The sequence below is a fragment of the Macadamia integrifolia genome, chromosome 4, assembly GCF_013358625.1.
Source record: "Macadamia integrifolia cultivar HAES 741 chromosome 4, SCU_Mint_v3, whole genome shotgun sequence".
Lineage (NCBI taxonomy): Eukaryota > Viridiplantae > Streptophyta > Magnoliopsida > Proteales > Proteaceae > Macadamia > Macadamia integrifolia.
This window is the reverse complement of record NC_056560.1, coordinates 10,036,700-10,060,747: the sequence shown is the minus strand read 5'-3', so window position 1 is coordinate 10,060,747 and position 24,048 is coordinate 10,036,700. Positions and strand designations below refer to the sequence as shown.

General features: G+C 37.5%; 2 protein-coding genes across 6 annotated transcripts; one reads left to right on the top strand and one right to left on the bottom strand.

The window, feature by feature from the left end:
* Positions 1–3,569: 3,569 nt before the first annotated feature.
* LOC122075618 (serine/threonine-protein kinase STY13-like) lies at positions 3,570–8,846 on the top strand. Its single transcript, XM_042640701.1, has 6 exons — positions 3,570–4,222; positions 5,383–5,504; positions 6,966–7,162; positions 7,358–7,532; positions 8,190–8,324; positions 8,414–8,846. Exons 1-6 carry the CDS (start codon positions 3,988–3,990, stop codon positions 8,618–8,620), a joined length of 1,071 nt encoding a protein of 356 aa, XP_042496635.1. The 5' UTR covers positions 3,570–3,987; the 3' UTR covers positions 8,621–8,846.
* Positions 8,847–9,431: 585 nt separating this feature from the next.
* Positions 9,432–23,118, bottom strand: LOC122076851 (ubiquitin-like-specific protease 1D). Of its 5 annotated transcripts, none has more exons than XM_042642443.1 (14): positions 22,673–23,110; positions 21,343–21,376; positions 20,948–21,030; positions 20,242–20,858; positions 17,599–17,647; positions 13,637–13,740; positions 13,501–13,533; positions 13,290–13,385; positions 12,877–12,979; positions 12,271–12,365; positions 11,249–11,374; positions 10,520–10,628; positions 10,052–10,162; positions 9,432–9,975 (listed from the first exon to the last, which is right to left on the bottom strand). In XM_042642443.1, exons 1-14 carry the CDS (start codon positions 22,964–22,966, stop codon positions 9,796–9,798), a joined length of 2,034 nt encoding a protein of 677 aa, XP_042498377.1. In that variant the 5' UTR covers positions 22,967–23,110; the 3' UTR covers positions 9,432–9,795. The 5 variants fall into 5 exon arrangements, with proteins under 5 accessions (XP_042498377.1, XP_042498378.1, XP_042498379.1 ...); XM_042642445.1 differs by having other exon boundaries at positions 9,793–9,983; positions 22,673–23,115; XM_042642444.1 differs by lacking the exon at positions 13,290–13,385 and having other exon boundaries at positions 22,673–23,112.
* Positions 23,119–24,048: the final 930 nt, after the last annotated feature.

Sequence of the window (24,048 nt, the reverse complement as noted above, 5' to 3'; positions counted from 1 at the left end):
GGTTCCAAAGTCCAAACGCCACACTCCGACCAACTCCACCTCCCATTGATGTTTCCCCACCTTTGAATATCTTTATTGGTTATATTTCACTTCGTACTATTAATAAATGGGTAAATATTACGATTAATATCTCCTGAATTAATGATATTGGAAAAAATCTAAACCTAAATGTGGATTGAGCAACAACTACTCAGCTCAATCTCGCAACTAATTATGTAATAATTTATTGACTACTCAAAGTCGTGTAATCATGATTCAAGTTATTGGTATCGATACATTTTAGTATTATTGGTATTTGATACTGATCGATATAGTATCAATCTATCGTCCATATATTGAGAGCAAAATGATCTCAGAAGTGTTTTTTTTTTTTTGGTTCTTGAAGAAATGATACGGCCTGCATCACAGCTGATTAGTAATAGTATTGATTGGGACTGGTACCGATACCAATGTCGCTACCATGATTTAAATCTAAAATCTGTATTGTCAACATAGGATTAGTTAAGAAAAGAGTTACTCATTTGACGTCAAGGTATAGAGCAAAGTTTTTCTTCACTAATAACCATTATTGTTTTTGAATGAAGATCCTAACAACCATGAAGGCCGATAAATAATTAATAATAATAGATTTGTGGGTGAATGCTTCACCAGCTGAGAAAGAAAAATAAGGGTATAAAGCATTGTGGTGTGGTCCATCATCCAATCCCTTCCTTGTCCCATTTTCTTCATTATCCCCCCAATTTTCTTCAGTGTAGCTTGAATAAATGTCTCACTCAGCCCAGATGAGCCTTAACCAAATTGCACCCACACCTGTTTGACTCTGCCTTCTGTGATATAACAATCCTCCTTATAATAATTTATAATTAATGGTTTAAGATTATCCATGAACAGGCTTAGATCCATTTCTTAAATTAGGATATAACCCAAATCTTGTGTCATTCCCTGTGTTGTTACTTGTTTGTTTCTCATCATTTCTTTGAAGAAAATAAACTGTTTCTACGTTATCTCATCATCTGTTCTTATTACTTACGTAATTCACTACCCTTTCCACTCCTTGAAGAGCCAATTTTTTTTATGAGAAAACACGTCTCCGCTCTCCTCCTCCTTATCCTTCTATTTTAATTTTCCTTTTTCCATCAAAAGGAATTGCAGACAATTGGACTAGTGGGTTTCCGTGACACACTTTCATGGTACATCGCATGGCTTACGTTAATGTCTTCCATTGCAGGAAAAGTAGAGAAAAGGGTTTTGTTACGGTCTCATATCATTCATATGAGATTGATCAGACATCGATTTTGAAAAAGATTTGATATGAGTTGATATGATCCAGGGTTGGAATTGAGGATAGGCTGTTCTAATACTAGAGATATGAATCTTCGGCAAACTCAATCCATAAACTAACTTATAAGGTGAAAAAAACCAAGACTTTATCAACCCATATCAAATTTCTCTCAAATGAAATCGTAATAGATTCATTCAAAGGAAACTCTCAATCTAGAGATTAGAGAGGATGGCGACTTGGTGGTAGATAAGTGGGAAGCCTTGGGTGGACACGGAAATGACTGAGAGTTAAGTGGCAAACACGGAAAGAGAGAGAGAGAGAGAGAGATCTACAAGTATGATGCAATTCGATAATGACACCATTAATAAGCGGTTGCTGAAAATGGGTTCTTTTTGTTGACGGCTGAAGGGGATGAAGTAAAAAAAAAAGAAAAATTCTTAAACCAAATAAAAGTTGGCATCAATTTTATCCTTCCACTAAGAGTTTGAATTGTTAGAATTTCAGTGTAGAAATCCACTGCAGTGAGCGACACAGTGAGGCATCCAATGATTGGGAGGGACTGGGGTGTGTTAGGCCCTCCTAGTCATTTAAAGGTTATTGTCACTCACCCCTCACTGCAGTGAGGCATCCAATAACTGAGCCGTGTTAGGTCCTCCCAGTCATTTAAAGGTTATTGTCACCCACCCCTCATCGCAAAGGGTCCAGACTCTTGGATTGTATGCCAGTGTGAGTAACCCCCCCACCCCCGGCCTCTGTTGTTTGCTCTTAGAAGTTGTGGGAACAATTTATTTTAAGGAGAGGGATTTACTCCTTTGCCTGCTTCTATTTGCATCTTACATGTTAAACCAACAGCAGACAACAAAACAACATATGAGAGGAATGCACACATTGCACTTTTCTATGTTTTCTATTTTTTATTATTTTCAGAAATCCTTAGTCTACGATTATCTCCGAATTGGAAATACTGCACTTCTATTGCCCAGTACCATGTAAGGATCCATTAGTAGGACATTGGTGAATTTTTTTGTGGTTAGAAGGATATTTGTAAAATGATGAATTATTAATCAATAAATTTAATACCTCTAACATATAATAGAGAAGAAAATACTTTCCATGGCCCTACTTGAAGAAAAGCTTCCTAAATAACCCATTTCCGTCGTGCCGTGACTATTCCAATATTGGATAGTCTCTTTCAATAATATGTGTAATTTCATACTTAAATTCTTATACCCAAAAAAAAAAAAAAACATACTTAAATTCAATTAAATACATTGCATGTATGTTCATGTGCACCCTTATAGTCATGAATTTTTCAAAGTTTTAATTTATCATTTAGAAAACTCCATCCTTTGAAATTTGAGATGTTGACTAGACCTTAAGATCTACTTATTTATAAAATATATTTTATCTACTTTGCAACAGGATTTTAATGTTGTTTAGGAAAAGCCTCCTGAATGGATGGTTTGCCGCCTAACTAATAAATGCTTTGTTAGAACAAATACAAAAAAAACTACACATATTCTTAATTTAAAAGAGTCCTATAACTGTTTACCAAAAAAAAAAAAGAAAAAAAAGAATCATATGATCCTTACTTGGAATAAAAACAAAACAGCTACATGTATTATAAGACCGTTACCACGTGTCCTTACCAAAAAAAAAAGTCTCATTGCTATCTGCTTTGATAAGCTTATTAAAATGGTGCACCCTCATTATGCCGCATGGATGGATGATATGAGCATTTTGATATATATAAAAAAAGTTTATCTTGATTACTCGCATATTAAATTTTTAAATTTCAAATTCAATCAAATAATCTACGTGTATGTTTATATTATTAAAATTAACATGTGTATAAAAGAACCTCGAGGTCTACATATGTATCTATCAGTTGTTGGATATAACTTATCAAAGCAACCCTACTATGTTGAACATTAAACGATGTATTCATCAAATCTCATATGATTTTTTCTTCCGCCCACAGTGAAGAGAAAAAAGGATTAGTGGCTGTATTTGGAAAATCTTCCTTCCAATTTTATTGATTTTTTTTTCTTTTGTAAGAATTAAATTAAATTAAATTATTAATGAGAGAGACAACTATTTCCTTCTATGTATGTTTTCCAATATCAACGGAACAGAAGACAACTTTATAAGGGGATTGGTTGGATTAGTTGTAAAACATTGAACGTGAAACCCATCGATTATCAATTGATGCCAAGTAGTAGAAAGCTAAAAAAAAAAAAAACAAAGCCCCCAAAGCAGAATGTTTCCATTAAAAAAAAAGTCCACAGAAGAAACAGAGAGGGAGAGACTGCAACGGTGTTTAATTTTGATTTTCTAAAATAGAAGAGAAGAGAAGAAAGAGGAAATCGAGATGGGTCAGTAACACACGTTGTGTGAAGGCAATGCATGTGGTGACACATGGATGACAGGGAGAGGAAGGAGAGACCGAGAGACTCATATAGAGAGAGAAACAGAGAGAGAGAAATAGTTGACGAGAGTGTAAGAAGCAGAAGCGGCAATGGCAGCAAAACCCGCGATCCCTCTTCATACTTGCTGCGCCCCCAACTATACTCGCCTTTACCTTTCTTCTTTGCTGTTGCAGAGATTTAGAGACTTATATGGTTGATAAAGAGGAGGGTTTTTTTTTTTCTTTTCCTTTTCAGTGATTTGATTTTTAGTGCTTCTTGTTTGAGAGCAAGGCAAATATGAAGGAGAATAGTGATGTGTTTATTAGGGCAGATCAGATCGACCTAAAGAGTTTGGATGAACAGCTTGAACGGCATCTGAATCGAGCTCTGACCATGGAGAAGAAGAAGGAGACTAATAGCAGTAGACAAGAGTGGGAAATCGATCCTAGTAAGCTTGTAATAAAGGGCATTATTGCTCGAGGCACCTTTGGCGTCGTTCACAGAGGGGTTTACGATGGTCAAGACGTCGCAGGTGAGAGACAGAAACTCACCCGGAAAATAAAAATTTTCTACTTTTCCTTTTCGATTAATATCTCTCCCCTCCCCCACCCCAACTCCCTAAGCAAAATTCGCGTTCTGTTCCGAAACCCTTTAAAGTTTAATAAGCTAAGAGAAAATCTGTGGCTCTTGTTTCCTTTTTAGTGGAGATTTGAACTTTAAATCTTCTCCCTGATGGTACCCATTTGTTTCTCCTTTGTTATTCTTATCTTCGTTCTGAACTAATCATTGAGCTTCCTCTTCTTCCTTTGAAGTGGGTGTCTAGAAATATTTTCTGTCTCTCATATTGTTTTCTGCAATTGTTCTTTTTTATTACGCATCACTATATTTGTGGGGGGCCTGCTTCAGTGGGTATTACTGTTTTGCATTTTAATGGGCACCAATTTGGTTTTATATGTTAATGTGTTGTTGGTTTCCAAAAGGGCCAGTTCTTAATGGTTTCCCCAGCTTAGAACACTAAAACGTTCGTTGTAGAGAGTCTTTCAATGAGTTCAGTATCGATTTTGTCTGTTGGGATTCATTGGTTTCTTTGGGCCTTTGAGAAATCACCCATATTGTGTCAATGGCTGTGTTTGACATGTTGTTCCATGCCTGTCTCTCATTATAATTTTCCAGTTCCCACAAATTTTCTGTCTTCACAGGAGATTTTGCTTCTTCTAGCAAATGGTCCTCCACCCCCAACCCTGGATCCCCTTATCCAAATTGATTCTGAGGGAGTGGTTGGGGTTTAGCCCTTGTGAATTTTATCTTACAAAATCTGTAATTCACGGGTTTCAGCTGGGTTGGTAGTATTGGTTTTTCTTTTCTGAACTTTCATGTGATCCTGGTTGTCGTTAGTTCTCAAACTGCATGCTTTCTTGGTGGGAATATAGTCAATCAGTCTTGTGATTATTCGGACTAGAAGATGTTTCCATTGTGGTCGCTGATTACAGTTATAAATACATTGACTTCTTATTTCACCCTCCCTGTTTCATGCTAATTATCTTTTATGTGAGAAAAATAGCTTTTATGTTATCAAATTTATAGCTTTTTATTTATTCATTCTGAATTGGTTTAATATAATGGAGAATCTTATGGTTACAAGGTATGTTATATTCTAAATCTTTTCATTGACAACCGTTTTCTTATTTTCAGTTAAGTTGCTTGACTGGGGGGAAGAAGGTTACAGATCTGATGCTGAAATTGCTTCTCTAAGGCAAGCTTTTACCCATGAAGTTGCTGTCTGGCATAAGCTTGATCATCCTAATGTAACGAAGGTAGCATTCTGTTCTCTACTATGTCTCTTTCTCACCCCCCCCCCCCCTTCCCCCTATTGAATATCTCCTTCTATGGAAAGCTTACTCTGGTTTCTCAATGGATGTAAGTAACAAGATTATTGTGTGTGGCAGTTCTTGATGGATTCTCTTTGATCAATTTTTGAGTTAACTGTTAAATAAAGATTTTAGAGTACTATGACGGAAAACCCCCATCCCATTAAAGAGGGAGGGATAAAGGATTAAATCACTGCAATTGACCAAGTATAGCAGTATAGCTCTCGCAGTAATTTATATTATATTTCATGTACAATATATTTGCTGCTTTAAAATACAAAATTCAATTTCTAGTGCCACACACTGGTAATAAAACCAAGAACATAATAATTTCTTTGTCTTCAATGAGAACAAGATTTTGGATCTGGATGGTCAGTGTAGAAGAAGTGTAGGAGTAGCAATTTGAGAAAGGTTGGATTAGGTGAAGGGAAGTCTGAGAAGTGAAATAGGATTGTAGAAGACCAGAAAAAATAATTGAGGGAAAAACGATAGAAAAGTAGGCAACTGCAGACTAATTGAGTAGCGGTGAGAAAGAGAAAAAGAGAAGTTCAAGGATTAACTGAATCTTGTTTTCTCCATTAATTAAATTTTTTTCCCAATTATGACTCCATAATAGAAAAATATGAGTAGTTAAGTGGGGGTCTGGTGGTCATTGTGCAGTCCATTCCTCGTAAGGTTGGCTTTTTTAAATAACATATGTCTTCTTCTATTATTAAAGTAGTATATAGAGACTGCTAAACAAATTTGGACTCTTAGCTATGGCATGAACAGTCATCATTCACCTGCAAATCAAACTAACCTATTCAGACCTGATCCTGCATCCGGACTCTCAAAACGTGAAAATTCCCAAAGTTCCAAATAGCCATCCTGGGAATAGAATATATAGGTACCAAATTCTTATTTTGTACTTATTTTTATGACATTGAACTAGCATCTGGAAAATTTTGAAATGCTTGCTTACACCACTTGATCTGTATTTTTATTTTTGAGTTTTTAAACTACTACAATTATAATATCTAAAGGACTTCAGAACATATTCCTCTATATTGATCTTATGGGGTCACATTTCTACAATTTGTGATCTTCCTGTTTTTGATTTCTCATATACTAATTGGTTTTAGTTTCTTCACTGAAATATCCAAAATTGTTTGAAGATTTTGGCATATTCTTTTTGCAACTTTAGGTGGTCTGTAAAATCATCCTATCTTCATTGTTAGGTTGAACTGATGTTCTTAATCCTCCATAAAGTTATGTGAAGGGCTCATTGCCATGGAATATTCATATTTATACTTTCTGAATTATTTGTTTTGTGTCAAAAGTTGCTTTACTTGTTCTCTTTGGACCTCTTTACAGTCTCTTTCAGATGTTACTTACATTGGTCCTTATATTCATTGGAACTATATGCAGTTTATAGGGGCTACTATGGGCACATCAGAGCTGAATATACAAACAGAAAATGGTCACATGGGCATGCCAAGTACTGTTTGCTGTGTTGTTGTTGAATATCTGCCAGGGGGTGCTTTAAAATCATATCTCATAAAGAACCGGCGGAGGAAGCTAGCTTTCAAAGTTGTTATTCAACTAGCATTGGATCTTGCACGAGGGTCAGACTCTTCTACGCTCTCTCTTGCTTGCTCTCTATGTTTTCTCCCCTTAATTTCTATTCGAATAGCTGTTTTGATTTTTTTTTTTTTTCATGATTATTTTATGATTGGCCTGTTCAGCGTAAAGCTACTTCTCATGATTTTGAAATCTTTAAGGAACTAACCCTTGAAAGACGAATTTCTCTCCTTCTGTAGGTTGAGTTATCTTCACTCCCAAAAGATTGTTCATAGAGACGTGAAGACAGAAAACATGCTTTTGGATAAGTCACGCACTGTAAAAATAGCTGACTTTGGAGTCGCTCGTGTTGAGGCTCAAAACCCTAATGACATGACGGGTGAGACTGGGACCCTTGGTTACATGGCTCCTGAGGTATACGGAAAATCTGCTTTTGGTTAGGATTTATTTTATCAAAGTTATTGCTCCGTTTCATTTTGAAGGAACCTTTTTTTCTCAAGCATGTGATTAGACTGTAAGACCACAAGAAAAATAGTTACAACTTTGGATTTTTGCCACATGCTTAGTGCCCAAAGCATGCTTGTGAAAAGCTTCACCTACTAACCCAACTTTTGAAGATCCATTGAAAGTATGCATCCGATGTTATCCCAAATAAAACTTAATTTTGAGACAATAACTGAAGAAAAAAGCATTCATTGGGGGTAAAAAAGGAGAACTGGAGATGCAATTTTTCCTTTACCAACCCGACAAGGAGGATACTGAGCTCCTCTCCCTTCATATGTTTTAGCCTTCTTCACGACTGCCTTGGTTTCCTGTCTGAGAAAGCCAACCATCCCCAGTTTGGACTCCTTTTCTATATATCCTGTTCAAACACTCTCTCTCTCTCTCTCTCTCTCTCTCACACACACACACACACACACACACAAAACAATAGAAGAATAAGTGAGCATTAATGATGGATTTTTGACAAGAGACTGCAAGGATATGGGTTAAGACTTATTAATAGAAATATTGTATGTGCTTTTAACCTAACCTAATCTAACAGTCAGTAGGGTTTGTGGGTTCATTCAGGTACTCAACGGCAACCCGTATAACAGGAAATGCGACGTGTACAGTTTTGGAATCTGCTTGTGGGAAATATATTGTTGTGACATGCCTTATCCAGACCTGAGCTTCTCAGAAGTGACTTCAGCTGTTGTTCGTCAGGTACATTATTTGTTCTTCTAGAAACCATTGTGCTTAGTCACCAATTAAGCTCTGCACGAGATCTGAAAGCCTTAATCTTGGAACTACAGAACCTGAGGCCAGAGATACCACGTTGCTGCCCAAGCTCCCTGGCAAATGTAATGAAGCGATGTTGGGATGCAAACCCCGACAAAAGGCCGGAGATGGACGAGGCGGTGTCCATGTTGGAGGCAATTGACACATCAAAGGGTGGGGGAATGATACCACCTGATCAGCAACAGGGATGTCTGTGCTTCCGTAAATATCGAGGGCCTTAGGAAAGACAATTCCTTGGAGTGAAGAAGACAAGAATTGATCAAGGTTAGGAGAATCAGTTTGTAATTTGAGAGGTCAAAGAAAAATTGGGATTTCAGAATAGAAGAGGCAGTGGATGGTGTGGTATAGCCTGGGAGGAGCTCTGCAGCCTCTTGTCCCCTTTGTGGGAATAAGGATGTAAAAGTTTTTTTTCTTTTTTTAATGAGATAAAAGCTTTCATTTTGTTCTCTTTTGTTGCCCCTTTTTATTAATTACTAGCATGAAAGAAATTAAGATATGAATTTACTTCAAATGTTAACTAAAGATAAAATTTCTAAAATAAAAATAAAATATTTTAACGATTTTAAAGAAGGGAATTTCTTATTGACATTAGGTTTGGTTGGCAAGAAAAGAAAAGAAATATTTTTTTGAGAAAGACATAAAACCAGAAGGAAAGCTGCCAGGCTGCTTAGCATACGCTAGCTTCTTCTGTTTCCTTCTCCTCTCTTTCTATGAAGTGACATTTCTGCCCCTAATTTTTGGGAAGGAAAGGAAACAAGTAATGCTAACTTCTTCTGTTTCCATCTCCTCTCTTTTTATGAAGTGACATATCTGCCCCTAATTGGGAAGGAAAGGAAACAAGCAATCCCTTTGTTGAAGAATACATTTTACTAGGAAATGTTAGTAGCCAGGAGAGCTCAGGGTAATTACTTCTCAAAGGGTAAGTTGAACCATCGTAATAGCTGACCTTTCATTTTTGAGGATTTGATCGTGTAAAAGGATCCAACAAAAATCCAGATATTTACATGGCGGGTGTAGATATTATGCACAACCTTTAAAAGTTCAAGTTTCTATGGTTGTTTATTTTCTTCTACAATGGATTTCAAAGATGGCTTCATGCTCCATCAACTACTTTATACAGTGTCTTCTGTAGCCCTTTTTGACCAATCTACTGATATGGAACCTATTTACAAACTTCTAATGATGACACAGAGTTCAGTTACAGGTAGTAACAGTCACTTCTCCAAGCTAATTCGATAAAATTTGTTGACAATCTCAGCGGTGAGCACACGAGGTACAGATGATCCGAAGAAAGCATGGTATTCACAATATATACAGGAGGCTATACATTTCTGGGTAGATGAACAGCATAAGCAAACCCCACCTCCGGAGCAAATGTCCCATTCAGGCCAGATCATCAGTCGATAATCTCGTAATGATACTCAGTGTCGCCTACTGGAGCATCATCTGAAGATACAGGTGATGATTCCCTGCTAAGATCCTCCATTTCAGCATTTTCAAACTCTTCAATAAGCAACTCCCGAATCCTCCCTCTCAGCCCTGAGGCCTCTTCAGGTTTGAACCATTGTTTGCCAAACTGCAGATCTAGAAGACATTAGCGAAAGGAAAACAGTAGGACTAATAACAATACCTTTGAAATTGGGATATCTTACCATTGCTGGATTTCTCTCTTTTATCCTCCCTTCAGGGGCCTCTTTGATGAAGCGTTCCATGAAGTAAAGCACAAAGATGCCACAATCATATGCATTTTTCTGTTGGGGAACCTGCAAAGAATCACAAGGGAATCACATGAGAAAAAATGAAAGAAGAAATTATTTTCGCACTATGAGAAATGAATACTTCAGAACTAGCTCGCAGACAAATGAAAACACGACAATCTAGTGGAAAACAGAGAAGGGAAATGGAACAAAAAAAAAAAAAATTGCCTCTCTCTCTCGCACACACACAAAAACAGAGGTAAAGCCTGGAATAACAAGTAAAGCAATACAAAAGTATGCTGCATATAACATTCATAAGGGAGAAAAAAGATATGCAAGGAATATAACAGCTAAGGAAAAAATTATGACAAAAATGAGCGCAAGACTTGAGACCCATGCTGGCACATCTTCCCAGAATTTTACCATGATTCTTTGCCCACTTATTTTATCTTGAAGGTAACTCCGCTCTCTATCTCCAATGTCTGGAGGTGCAACTTCTTCACTTAAGTATTTCCATTCTTTCATTAAAAATCTGAAAAGTATAAAGTACACAAATTTAATCTTTATACAAACAAAGCACAAGTGAATCGGAGAATATGATTCCCAAATTAACAAAACCAATGAAAAGGGCCATCATGAGGTATGAGTCATGCTTTTACAGGATCCAGAGAGGGGTGGACTGTAGATGGTCCTAACCTCCAGCATTTTTTCTATGAAGCAGCCAATCTTAAACTAACCCATGTCCTCACACTTGCATTTCTTTTTTGTTTCTCTTCTTTTTTGCTCCAGGTATAGATCATGAGATAGCACATTAACACTCAGCAGTACACTTCATAGCTCACCCAAATTCTCTCGTACTCATGGATACATAATATGCCAAGGATGTCAAACAACGTGGTCACCACCTCCCCCCCTCCCCCACCCCAATAAAAAAAAAAAAGAGAGAGAGAGAGAAAAGAAACAGGTTAATTACTCTACATTGTAACTAACACCAAATAGATTGCCAAAATCACATAATGTAGTTCAAACAAATATAAAGGGATAAAAATTGAAAGAAAGCACAGTCGTTCTAAACTCTAATAATATCAAAAAGTTCACAGGAATGAATATAATAACTCATTACCGACTGCAAGAAAAGGCTTCCAGTCTCACCTTCTAATGTTCTCAAAAATTTCACTACTTGCGTGGCATCCCAATGAATCCAAATGGAGGAGTATAATCTGTTCTGATTCCTCATCCTTGTCTGGGTTGCAAATAATTACCAAGCTCCAATGCTGTCTGATTCCATCAAGGAAAAAAAAAAAGAAGAAAATGATCAAGAATAAAGTTGAACAGCACTCAATTCTGTATGAGATAAGAGACAGAAATGAGGGGAAAAAGGACGGAGAATGGGAAGAAATGCAATCAATATGATCTATAAACTTCCATTCCTTATAGCCAGCTCAGGAAAGCACCACCTCAGGAGATATAAAATTAGACAAGTTTTAAATCGACTCTTTTACAACCTTTGAAATGATTGCTTTCCAAAAAATGAAATGATTATCCAACATTTCACATTTCTAAAAGGGGACCCATGCAAACAGTTGACATAATTGCCTCCCAGCATAAAAGGAACTATTGCTTCACCAAGAAAAATGCCCAACATATGTTACACTATTAATTTATCAACAGATTAGTAGCAAGTGATTTGGAAAATGGAAAACTGAAATATAATTGTTTGTTACCTTTTACATTTACATGTATTTCTATCCGTAAGCATGCCTTTGAAATATCAATCAGGCATTTCAAGAGTCCAATTTTTTCTGGACAAGCACCTGTTTTTGCCATGTGGCAAAAGTCAGATGGAGCTGAAATTTTGTGGACATGTCAAGTTTCAGCACAAATGGACTTTGCGAAGTAGAAAAATAAAGCATTGAGAAATTAAGGACCACCGAAGGGATACACGGGCGGGTATGCCGTTACATAGGAGAGTAAATTATTGAATTTGGGGGTCTGAAATTTTACACGTGGCCAATCATTACCTACATATCCAGCATCTGGAATTCCAAATCACCCTTGCACATGGCAAAACTAGCTGTGCCCATCCACATATTCCCTCTAGAGGTTCCAGTCCAAAGACACTTTAACATGAAAATTCAATCCGAAAACTTTGCAAATCTCTTGAAACAACTTACTTTTCATGTATTGGCAAAAGTATGTATGCCTTCTGAAAAATATTGACACCTTTCCACCACCTTCTGAACTTCACGAATGCATCCTTCTCATTCTTCTACAAAAAAAATAAAAAAAAAAAAGAGTTTAAGATAAGCATGACTTTCCAAAAACCAAGGTCCTTGAAATGCCACAGTTGGGAATCCTTAACATGCCAACGAAATATTACCAGACTCTCACAAGATGAGATAATGCACATGCACTTTAGACCACCATTAGTAGAAACCATCTAATGGATCTTGCCAATTTTTAATGAGAGACTTGGTGAATTTTGTACAACTAGTAACAAATAGTTAATGAATCTCATGAAAATCAAATTGGCCTAGTATAGGAATAACAAAGCAGAAAATCTTGGTCAAATCAATGTCAAGCTTCGTACTTTATAGACGTACCAGTCACCAAGTCAGAATTTTGTACACACCATACAATTAATACAAATTATAAATAAATTATAACAATTCAAGCCAACTTGGATACCTAGTCCATGTAGGCAGAGTTGCATATCAGGGCCAAGATTTGGTTGCTTGGAGAATGATGCAGTACTTGTCAGAGTCAACACAGAAAATTACCTTGTATGATACAGCTTCCTTAAGCTTCTCGTAGAAATATGTATTGAAAAAATGATAATCACCTCTTGGTCTACCTGTTGGGGATCTTGGCCTCCGTAGATATCTAACATAATAAGCCAGGAAAGTTTATCAACGGAAGCTCTACAAGGCACTAACACTATATTTCCACTGATGCAAACTACAACAATGGCATAACATGGCAAAAGCTTTTCATCCATAACTAAGTAGAATAATGATTTTTGGTTTCATGTTTTGTTTCTGATATTTGCACAGAACCAGCTAATTGTAGTTGGTTATGTAACTTCTGACTACATTAATAGACTTCAGCACTCTACCCTTATACTCCTTAACTTCACCGAATATGAAAAATAATAAGATAAGGTGCAAGTACAGAAATCTTAATAAAGACTCACTGAATGTAAAAATTCATAATAGTTGATGACAGAAAAGCTTCAGGAGCAAGGTAATCAATGTCTGAGTAACAAAGTTCAACAGATTCTGGATCATTTCTGTATTAACAGACAAGTAGATGGTTACAAGAACAAGCAAGTCAAAACCAAAGCAAACAGTAGCTTTTGCTACTCATATTCTGCATAATTTCTAGAACATAGCTTGGTGTAGTACCTGGAAGGGTAGTAAATTTTTGTATCCTTCTTCCTGAAAAGGGCGGTCATTCATCAAATCATTTGCCAACTCTAATAGATATTTGGGCAGCTGGGACAGGACAAGAAACAAAGATAGTACTGAAACATTTAATTACCATCCAATTGGTTGGTCTTTTTGCAGAGTAGTTTCTACAGAAGGACAATCTTCTTCGTCGACAAGAACCACAGTCTGGTGACTCTGGCCATGTTTCAGGGGTGTCTGAAAGGATCCAGTAAGCGCATAAATGCAGCAAAAAATAAAAGGCTCAAATTAGTGCAGATTTTAATGATGGAAGAAACCAAGAGGCACACAAAAGCAACCAATAAAAGAAAAGTAGTTAAATCATCCTTCAATAGTTCAACCTATTTAGAGATCTTCGATTTCTCAAGTATGTCCCTGAATAATCCTAGGTTGAATGTAAGATCTCACCAGCAGTATAATAAAGAATTCAAAATAGGAACCATGACCATGTGAGAACATGTGTAGACATAGCACTGAATTGATGCCTAGAGTATCAATTATTATAGATTTAAACTTTTTTTTCTCCTAACAGAGGGAGATAAACGCAAAACCACCAATCGTGGTCAGCTATAACTACCCTAAACATAGATGTAAGGAAATATAAGCAACTGAGGATCATTGCATAGTTGTCAAGGCATCGCCTAGGCGTCCAGGCGGTTTGCCTGGGGCCTAGGCGACAGTCGCCTTATTGCACTGCATACCGCCTTGTGTTTTGGCACTTATTTATGCCAAATATCATTTAAGTAAAGATATTATTCATAAATAAGCAAATACCCCCTATTTGAATCCAATAAAAATAGTTTAAAAATCAAATTCCAAAAGGATAAAAAGTCAACCCCCCAATCCAAGAAGAAAAACTGGATTTTGGTTATAGGGGCGATTTTCAACTTTTAAACGCTGGAGTTTTTCTCAATTATGAAAATTTTATAAATTTTATCATGTTAAAACATTGTTAAAAACCAAAAGTCCGATAAAATAATTTTTTGTTTTGATATCCATAAAATTATTTTCATTCAGGCGATTTTAACAGCATTCGCGCACTTAAAAATTAGTTTGACCGGAGCATGACTTTGTCATTACAATTTAGATTTAAGTAATCTTAGACTTGTTGGAAAGCTAGTTTTATATTATAACTGATACAAAAAGTCTTATGTAAAAATAATATCATTTGACCAGTCAAACTTGTTATAGAACCAGAGCATTTCTCTAAATTTTGATTTTTTATAACTTAATATGACTTAATGTTAATTTTTTATGATTTAATATGGCTAAATATTGATTTTTAATGACTTGATGTTGCTTAATCTTGATTTTTTATGATACAAGGTATATATAGCTTACTAAATAATGTTAGAAAATAGGAAAAATAAAAAATAACAATTGGTCGTCTTGTTCGCCTCAAGGTGTGCGCCTTCTCGCCTAAGCTCTTAGACAACCCTCCACCGCCTTAGTTCGCCTTGTCGCCATGGCAACTATGTATCATTGTGCACACATATACATATAAAAGTATTTTCATCTATTTGATGACACTTATGGATAAGTGTGTCGATTGCTTTGGGTTTAATTTTGGTTTATCAGGTCAGTTCTTAATCAGTTCGGAATGATAATTAATCGGTTCCAAGTTCCAAAAGGGGTTAGAAGTTTTTTTTTTTGTTTTTAACCCAGTTTCTACTCCTACTCAAACACAGTGTTCTCTGGCTTCTTCTCCTAATACTGTTGCTTCCATTGAAACAAAACCCAATTGCAGAAAACAAGGAATACCAGGAGTGACGAAAATTGAACTTGATGAGTTCTAAATTTTCATGAAAACGTACTGAAAAACCAATATATAAGAGTGAGCAAGAAAAGGGTTTCCTTTTAAGGTCCCATGATAACATTAACATCCATTCTTAATGGATCTGAGAACAAAGAGGGGACCTCAGTTTTCTATTCCAACAAAGATCGGCGCATACAATAGGTAGGAAAGTAAGGATTTACAATAGTCACGTAAGACTTCTAACTTCCCTTCTTAATGAATCACCGAAACATCAAATAAGATCATAAGACTCCTAACTTTCCATTCAAGAAGCTACCAAGCGATATAAAGATGAGAAGATTTTGCAAGTTCCAACGAAAACACCCTTCGAATGAAGGACCAGAAACAGAGCAACTACTGAAAAAGGACCAAATAACAGAGCAAAACCCAGACGAGAAACAACCCAATATCTTCAAACTTGAATCAAAGCAGAGTAAAGAATAAGCCAGAGTTTCTTTCTTTTAGGTACATAGAAAACTACTAAACCTTCCTTCCAAAGCCAAAAATGGTCCTGAAAAATTCCATCTGAGGCAAAGCTTCTTGCTAAGCAAGTGAGACGATTGCGCGGGCTGTAGAGGAATGTGCAGCACTTAATGCAAGAGACCCCACGGTCGTCGGTACTATCGGATTCCTACTTTCTTCGGGTGATGGTGATCTTGGGTTTGAGCAGTGGCAGAAGCATCGAGTGGCTTTACCTGGCGGCTTTCTCGGTTTATCTACCTTTCTTGAGGTGCGGCACCCTTTCCGTCTCGATTTTAATGTTTTTGACGGCAACTATATTTACGGATCAAAAAATCCACACGCTGCCGGTATGAGACGAAATCTCCTGTGCGAAGCCGATGGCGGTTAAAGGTATCGGTAAAGGATTGAGTGAATCTGCTAATTCGTATCGGTATCTTTTATGACCATGGCGGTGGTATTAGAATGGGGAGGGTAAAACGGTCAAAAAAATAAAATATCGATATTTTAAGAGATCAAACGGTCCAATCCGGCCCAAAAAAGATTGATAAATATTCGTATCGATATTGATCGAGTCTCTCAAGACCAATACAGATATCGATGCCGATACGAGAGAACACGTGAGAGAGGACCGTATACAAAAGTACAAACAAGCTTTTACTTGTGTCTAATGATTCGTGACCTTTATTTATCGCCCCATCATTTATAGCAAAACTGTTAATGACCGAAGAGCTCTCTCTCTCTCTCTCTCGCTCTCTCTCGTGTTAAATCTGGACTTGCGGATTAGGGAATAAATAGTTAATTGAAACCAAAATGTGAGGCCAGAATGGAACGGAACCAAAGCACGAAAACAAAAATGAAAATTGGATAGAATCAGGTTTCAGTCTATAGAAATCCGTCAACTTCAAAACCAGAACAGTATAGGTCCTGCTGGATCCAACCAGGGCTCAAATCTCATGGAAATTTTGCAACTTTTTGCTAGTGTGATATGCCGGCAAATGACCTGCAGCCAGAACAGATTATGGTCTTGGTTTTGTATGTAACAAGAGTAGAAAAGAGGATGTTATAGTGGTCTCTAACAGGGTTGGACAACAGAAGTAGGGGTTCACAAGCGGGTTGAATTGAGTTATAAATGAAACTTGTATATTAATAGAAAAGGGCATACCCAGTGCACAAGACTCCCACCATGCAAAGTCTGGGGAGGGTCTTAATGTGTGCAGTCTTACCTCTGCTACCCAGGGAGGCTGTTTCCCAACTTGAAGCCGCGACCACTAGGTTGCAATAGAGCAACCTTACCATTTGCATTGAGGTCCGCTCTCAATGAAACTCATAAATAATTAGGTCCAAAACAGCTTATCACAGGAACAAGGAACAGGGTAGGGGATATAGATTTTGATCTGACATGTTTGGTGCCTGAAAGAACACTGGAACAAAAACAGAGGGAAAAAATAAAATAAAACAAGAGTCACGAAAACACAACACAACTCTTCCAGACCGTGACAATGGGATTTCCACAATCACACCACATGAATTCATTCATTCAATTCAAATAAAACAACGCAGTACAATGCTGTTATAACATATTTAACTGACGCCCTACTTTCTATTTCCAAGCAATGACTAAAGCTCTGAAAATAGAACTTTTTAGAGCTTTGAAAGTTTCTAGAACCAGATTCAATAGTTCCTTTTTGTGGTCCATCTAATGTTTATAGCCACTTTTTTGTTCCATTAAATTATGTTGTTTATTCAGCAAATGCATACAAAATGCTGCATTAATGGGAAAATAACACAAAAGAACGTACCTTTCTAGTCCTCGAATCAAGGGAATTCCGGAGTAGAAAAAATTTCCTCCTAGTCAAGATTAAAAAGTAGAAGAAAATTTTTATTCAGGTCATACACAAACCAATCATTATACAATAAACGTCCTACATTAGTCATGAGAAAGAACAGAAGTTCAAAATGGCTACATAGATCCATAAGTGATACATGAAATCACCATTTATACATGACCACAAAATACATCAATATAGATCTATCAAAGAAAAAGAATTACATACAAGGAATGTTGCAAATAACTAAGTTCCTAAGGTATTGAACACAATTTATTTTCAGTATATAACCTGATTCTTACCTTCCTGTGGTTGTATTTCAGCCACTGTAGTTCTAGGATGTTTTACCTTCTGGGAGCAATACACATTCTTTCTTCTCTCTGTTTTTGAATAAAATTCTCCATCATTGGTAAAAAGATATGATCAAATTAATGGCTCATGGGTTCATTTCCTTCTTTCTATTTGGGGGGTATTTGGGGGGGGGGGGGGGGGGGGGGGGGGGGGAGGGGGGAGATTTTCTTTCTCAACACTCAGATAACTGTTAAAATATATTATTCTAATTTCAAAGCCACTACCACACTACTCAAAACTAGTTATTCAGACAGAACATAGCTTCTTTTTCTCATTTTTTATTTTTTTTTACGACCTTTGTAAGAATCAAATGAATAAAATGTCACAATTCAGGCTGTCCATAACAAGCAGTTGCAGTAGAAGCACCAATTGCTAGGGCTAAGCATTTCAATGGACATCCTCTTTTTCTGACATTGGACTAAATAGGCTTCACATGGTGCAACAACAATCATGTATGTCCAAGAAGCAGAGGAAGTGCCAAAAGCAGATACAAGAAACTTGGAACCATTCTTACCTGATGTAGGTCAATGGAGTTTGAAGAGAAGAAAGACCCAGCACCAGCCGGCCCATCAAGCCAGCCAACCTAGGTCTTTGGGCCAGCTATAGTGGGCAAGACTGAGGGCCACTACTGTGTTAGACAGTCCATGCATGGGGGACTTTATATAGATTTCTTTTATGTAGTAGGAGTCACTAATTTAAGGGCCATTTCTATTTTTTTAAGTAGCTATAAGTTAGATTCTATGTTGTATTCAGTTTCTAATTAGAAAGTTAACATATTGTAGGGAGATCCCCTTTCCCGAGCAAGGAGGGATCCATGTTGCTGTCATCGATAAAAATAGGGGCTGCCTTCACATCTAGCCATCAGCAAATCATTTAACAATTTCTACAATTTCTATCTTCTTAAACCTGCAACCAGCGTTCTGTTGTGAGGAACCAAGATTCCCTCTCATCTCTGTTTGATTGATATTACAACCCTTCGAGGCTTGCTCCATCAATTTCTGCAAGAGGATGGTGTTAGAAGGCTCATAAACACCCTGCGGCACCCTGGTTTTGGATTTCTTCGTCAGAAATTTCAGACCCCAATATATCATAATATGGCCATCAATCTCGGGCCATATTTTGGTAGGCTACTCCCCTTCATATTCTCTCCACTTGATATTGATTTCAGCTGGCTTTGCCTGTAAATTGCTATTTTCTTCACATGGTTTCTAATTCTGTGCAAGAGCCATTACTCACAACTAGCCATCCATTGAGGCTGAAGTCTTAACGGGTATCCCAGACCCTTCTTTCGACAGAAGTTTGGGCTCCATCCATAAAGTCCATCAATGGCTGCTCCAGATTGAAGTTTTGACCTTTAGTTTCTAATGTTGGAGTGCTGCTGGTTTGAAGATTATGTCCATCGGATTACCTCGAGTAAACATATGTAATTTCAGTTGGAGGGGATGACATCTTGTTATTTTGTTGGTGAATTACTGTGTCGATGGGGAGTTATAGCTAGTTACTAATTCTGAAACCTGGTTGCTATTTTGGTGAACTTACAATACCTCTCCATCCCAACGTTGGATTGAGATCACTTTTGGGGATATTGAAGACTTTAGGGAGACCATTTATTGTTGTTAATTTGGGGCTGATCAGACTTGTTAATTGGGAGTAATATTTGTGTTCAAGCTGCTGATTTTGTGAGCCCTTCGATTCTGTTGATAGGATTCTGATCTCTACGGTAATGTTAGATTGAATCCACCACTTTGGTATTATTGAATCTACCGTTACTAAGAAGTTTAAGAATGAGAGTGATGGGGATCAGTTCCAGCTCCCTATGGTGTACACAAGGAGACACCATGGCCTTAATTCGATTAACTCCTATGCTTATTTGGAAGCATTAGGAAGAATAGTGAGCCCACGAGAGAGTTGGGGTGATTATGTGGCTCACATGTGAGCCTTGTTTTTCCCCGATAGTCCCAAAACTACAAGATCCTGTATCAGAGAGAGAGAGAGTGTGTTAACCATAATTTGACCAGACATTCCCCAAAATTCCTACAGACAGACCAGAAAAATGGCGCAATACTCACAAAACTATAGACGAAGGAAATACATTAAAAAAAATTAAACAATCATATACATTAAATAAAAATTAAACAATCATACACTTTCAGTGCAATAGCTGTGAAACAAAAGACAGTTGGGAGATAATTCACGACCAAATCAGTAAAACATGTAACAATGCAATATTGAAAGATCAAGCATAGTTGAAACCAAAAAGCTTACTTCTTGGAGAAACAGCCAGACAAATTTTCCTCCTGATGGTCAAGAGAACTGGGTGCAGTTCCCTTTTGGTCACCACCATTTGGGAGTCCCTGCCTATTTTTATCTTGACAATCACCGTTCAAAAACTTAAAAGGTGATTCTCTTGAAGAAACTAAACGTGACTGATTTTCCCCATGTCTAAAACATCCCTTCTGTCCAGCATCTTGGCAGTTACCAGAACTGGGAGCAGTTCCCTTTTGATCACCACAATTTGGGAGTCGCTGCCTATCTTTATCTTGACAGTCACTGTTCAAAAACCTAAAAGGTCCTCTTGAAGACACTAAACGTGACTGATTTTCCCCATGTATCAAATGTCCATTCTGTCTAACATCTTGACAGTTATGAGAACTGGGAGCAGTTCCCTTTCGATTGCCACCATTTGGGAGTCGCTGTCTATCTTTATCTTGACAGTCACTGTTCAAAAACTTAAAAGGTAATTCTCTAGAAGACACTAAACATGACTGATTTTCCTCATGTATCAAACGTCCATTCGGTCTGGCATCTTGGCGGTCACCAGAGCGTAAATGTGAAAACTCCTTAGCAAATGCATCTCCTCCGACATGAATACTAGTATCTGACTGATTATAGAAAAGAAAAACAATTCAGCTGCTCAGTTACAATAGAGACCGATATAAATATATGCATAAAATTGAAAATCCATTCATACCTTCGTTTCTAATATTTCAATAAATACCGACTTTGAAGGGGCTTGAAATGATTGAAACACTGAACTGGAACCATTGCATGCACCTGAAATCCTCTCAGTATCAGAAGTTCACAAAATTGAAACCAAAAACTAAATAATGTACTTAAGTTCCTCCAAATTAACAATATTCTCGAAGTCCATTTTTCAATGAATCAATGGTCTGATACTCTGACCCTGTAAGTTAAACAACAAACAGCTAAAATCCAAGCAGAATTTGTGGTTTAAGAAGGATTTAGGTCACAAATGAACTGCACCTCATATTGAAGGATCTCAGGATGCTATTAAATAAAAACAATTGAATAAAAAGAACTAATTTAAACACTCAAATTATGAGGTCAAGGTATAAATATTCTCACCTGAATGTGTGACATTCCTGCAGTCTTCATCAGCCTGAACAACAAAAATGAAGACAAATGATTGGAAGTGACCATCTAATATGGATAAATGTAAAGCATAAAAGGTTACAAATTGGGTACACATAATGTCACAACACTAGGGCAGAAAGGCGAAAGTATCATTCCCAACATAAGATTAGGGATGGAATGGTCAACAATCTCACAAAAGCCATAGATTGAAAAAACAAAAATGGTGTGGCTTTTGACCTATTCCCCTCTTTGCAGAGATACAGCCTTGGAGAAAAAGAGGGATCTTCTCCAGGAAATATTCAGAAATTTCCTGGATCCAGGCATTAGGCAGTTTCTAGTGGATCATACTACTGAGAACCACCACAAGTAATCATTTTATTTCAGAAATCAGCATTCGCAAGTTATATACAATTAACTAACTTATCAAGACAAAGTTCATCTTTGTTTCCCAACACTAAGCTCCATACAACATCACTAGATGGAGCAGAGCTTCTTTTCCATCATGGCAGTCTGGATTTTGCTACAAGGTAGGGGGTTCTCGGTTCTCCCATGTCACTGTGGAAGGGGATTCGGTGTGCGTCATTGTGTGGATCAGGAATGTAAAGAAGAGGCCATATAGATTTGTGCACATCTAAACATCAATCACCTAGGATCCACAATGAAACTTTCATTCTGATGGAGGTCAAGGACAGTAGTGAGTAAGCAGAACAAGAAGGCCAAACAAGTGGTGATGAGTCTGAGAATCTACTTTGGGCCATATAGAACGTTGGTTATATCATGTCTGCACGCACAAAACAGGTGTCATTAGGAACTTATTGAGGATTATTTGGCAACCTTTCACAGAGTCTCGTTTCACACACAATGTTGACAATATTTACACGCCGCTAACACTCTTTCTTGATACATCCGCAGAGAAGTAGATCAAAGAACAGACATCCAGACTTTTTGCTGCTATCCAACAGTTTCAATGTTTCAATTGAGGGTTCATAAGATAATGTAAGACTTATCTAATCTTATCAATTGTTATAATCAGTCGTTGTACATTAAAACCAGAGACAACTACTCTACCATTTACCAATCTCGGTAGAGACAGAGAAAGGGGAAGGGGGTGAAGAAATAACTAAGAGAGGTATGTGATAATCCTTGCATGGGTATCAAGATGGAGCTTGATATGCATTCTGCAGGAGATCAAGTCAAGTAAAATAACATCAGAGGCAAGCGTAATAACTTAAGACTTGAAATTACGATCACTACTTAAATGCATGGAACAAACAAAATCAGTTGCCCACGAAGCAACCAAAAGGTAAAATGGTAACAAGACCTGCAATCGGGAGAGTCTTCTGCGATTTTCCTCGTGTTCGAGACGCTGGATTCTAGCTCGAAGCTTAGCACCCTTGTCGGGCAATTTGGAGGAGAGAACGTTGATCTCTTTTGCTAATCTGCAAATCGTTTCATGGAGGTTATGATCAAGAATGGTTTGCAAGTCTTCACTCTGAGAGGATTGCTCATCACGCACGACATCCAGTTCTACTGGATCGTCGTCGTCGTCGTCGTGATCAAGAACGGCGTTCCAGTCGATAACCAGTGGTTTCTTTCCCGCCTTCCCTCCCTCCATTTCCACGCCCAACGGAGGCAAAGAAATGAGAAAACAAATTCAGCAATGCCACACGCAGGCCGATTGGAATCTCTCAGATGCCTCTATCCGGTTTCCCCCTGCGTCTATCTTGCTCGAAGAGGGGGGAAAATTGGAAAAGGTGGAAATTAGAGTTGGAATAAAGTGGAAATCAACGCTACCTCACCCGGTCGCGCGACCCCATGCCCAGGCCCCAGACCCAAGGCACACAAAAAACATGGGGTGGCGTAACACAAGCCACCCTGTCTCCTTATTGGATGCTTATACGCGACCCCTAATTGGTTCATTGGAGCATTGGCCCCACGATCAAGTAGTAATAGCAAAAACATCCTCTGCAGTGAGTGCGGTGGTGCAGTGTTACAGTGAGCATCAGATGGTCGAGAGGGCCTCAGGTATGCCAGGATGTTCTCAGTCATCCGATGCTCACCGCATCGCCGCACTCACTATAGAGAATAATCACTTGTAGCAATCCACCTAAAAACATTGTCTTGTAAATAAAGGGACAAGACTCACAAGAGTGGCCCTTGAGCCATTGACACAGTAGCACGTAATGACCATCGTGGCCTTCCTAGAGACGTGTACGGTGAACCCACCCTTGTGTCTTGGGCATTGGGATTACTTGTTAGATTTATTTATATTTAGTGTCCAGTTTCTAATTATTTATCGTGCCAAAGATGGGTGTGGTAGTGGATCTACATGTATATATGAGTGTACAGACACTATTGTATATGTACTGAGATGCTTGTACACATACAAGCACGTGTATATGGATACTTATACACATATAGACACATCTATATATGAACAGATACACCTATACAGGAAAAGATACATTGTCTATATATATTATAGATGGTCTGAAAATTAGATAAGGTATTTTAAAATAAGTGTTTTTGTTCTTCCCACTTTGTATTATGTTCTTCTAGATCTCTTTATGTCTGATAATGAGTTTAGCTTTCGAACTTCCCAGTATAATCATATATTGGTGTGCACCTTATGTTTTTTTACCTTGGAAGTATAAACGCAAATGGTCAACCCAATTGCACAATTACAGATATTTAAAA

What these genes read in the sequence shown, in the direction of transcription:
- LOC122075618 (XM_042640701.1), top strand. Translation starts at nt 3,988, where the DNA reads ATGAAGGAGAATAGTGATGTGTTTATTAGGGCAGATCAGATCGACCTA. An exon ending in CGATGGTCAAGACGTCGCAG is followed by an intron (nt 4,223 to 5,382) that starts GTGAGAGACAGA and finishes TCTTATTTTCAG; the next exon opens with TTAAGTTGCTTGACTGGGGG. An exon ending in CTTCAGCTGTTGTTCGTCAG is followed by an intron (nt 8,325 to 8,413) that starts GTACATTATTTG and finishes TTGGAACTACAG; the next exon opens with AACCTGAGGCCAGAGATACC.
- LOC122076851 (XM_042642443.1), bottom strand. Translation starts at nt 22,966, where the DNA reads ATGGAGGGAGGGAAGGCGGGAAAGAAACCACTGGTTATCGACTGGAAC. An exon ending in AAAATTTACTACCCTTCCAG is followed by an intron (nt 13,386 to 13,500) that starts GTACTACACCAA and finishes CTGTTAATACAG; the next exon opens with AAATGATCCAGAATCTGTTG. An exon ending in TAAGTGGGCAAAGAATCATG is followed by an intron (nt 10,163 to 10,519) that starts GTAAAATTCTGG and finishes GATTCTTTGCAG; the next exon opens with GTTCCCCAACAGAAAAATGC.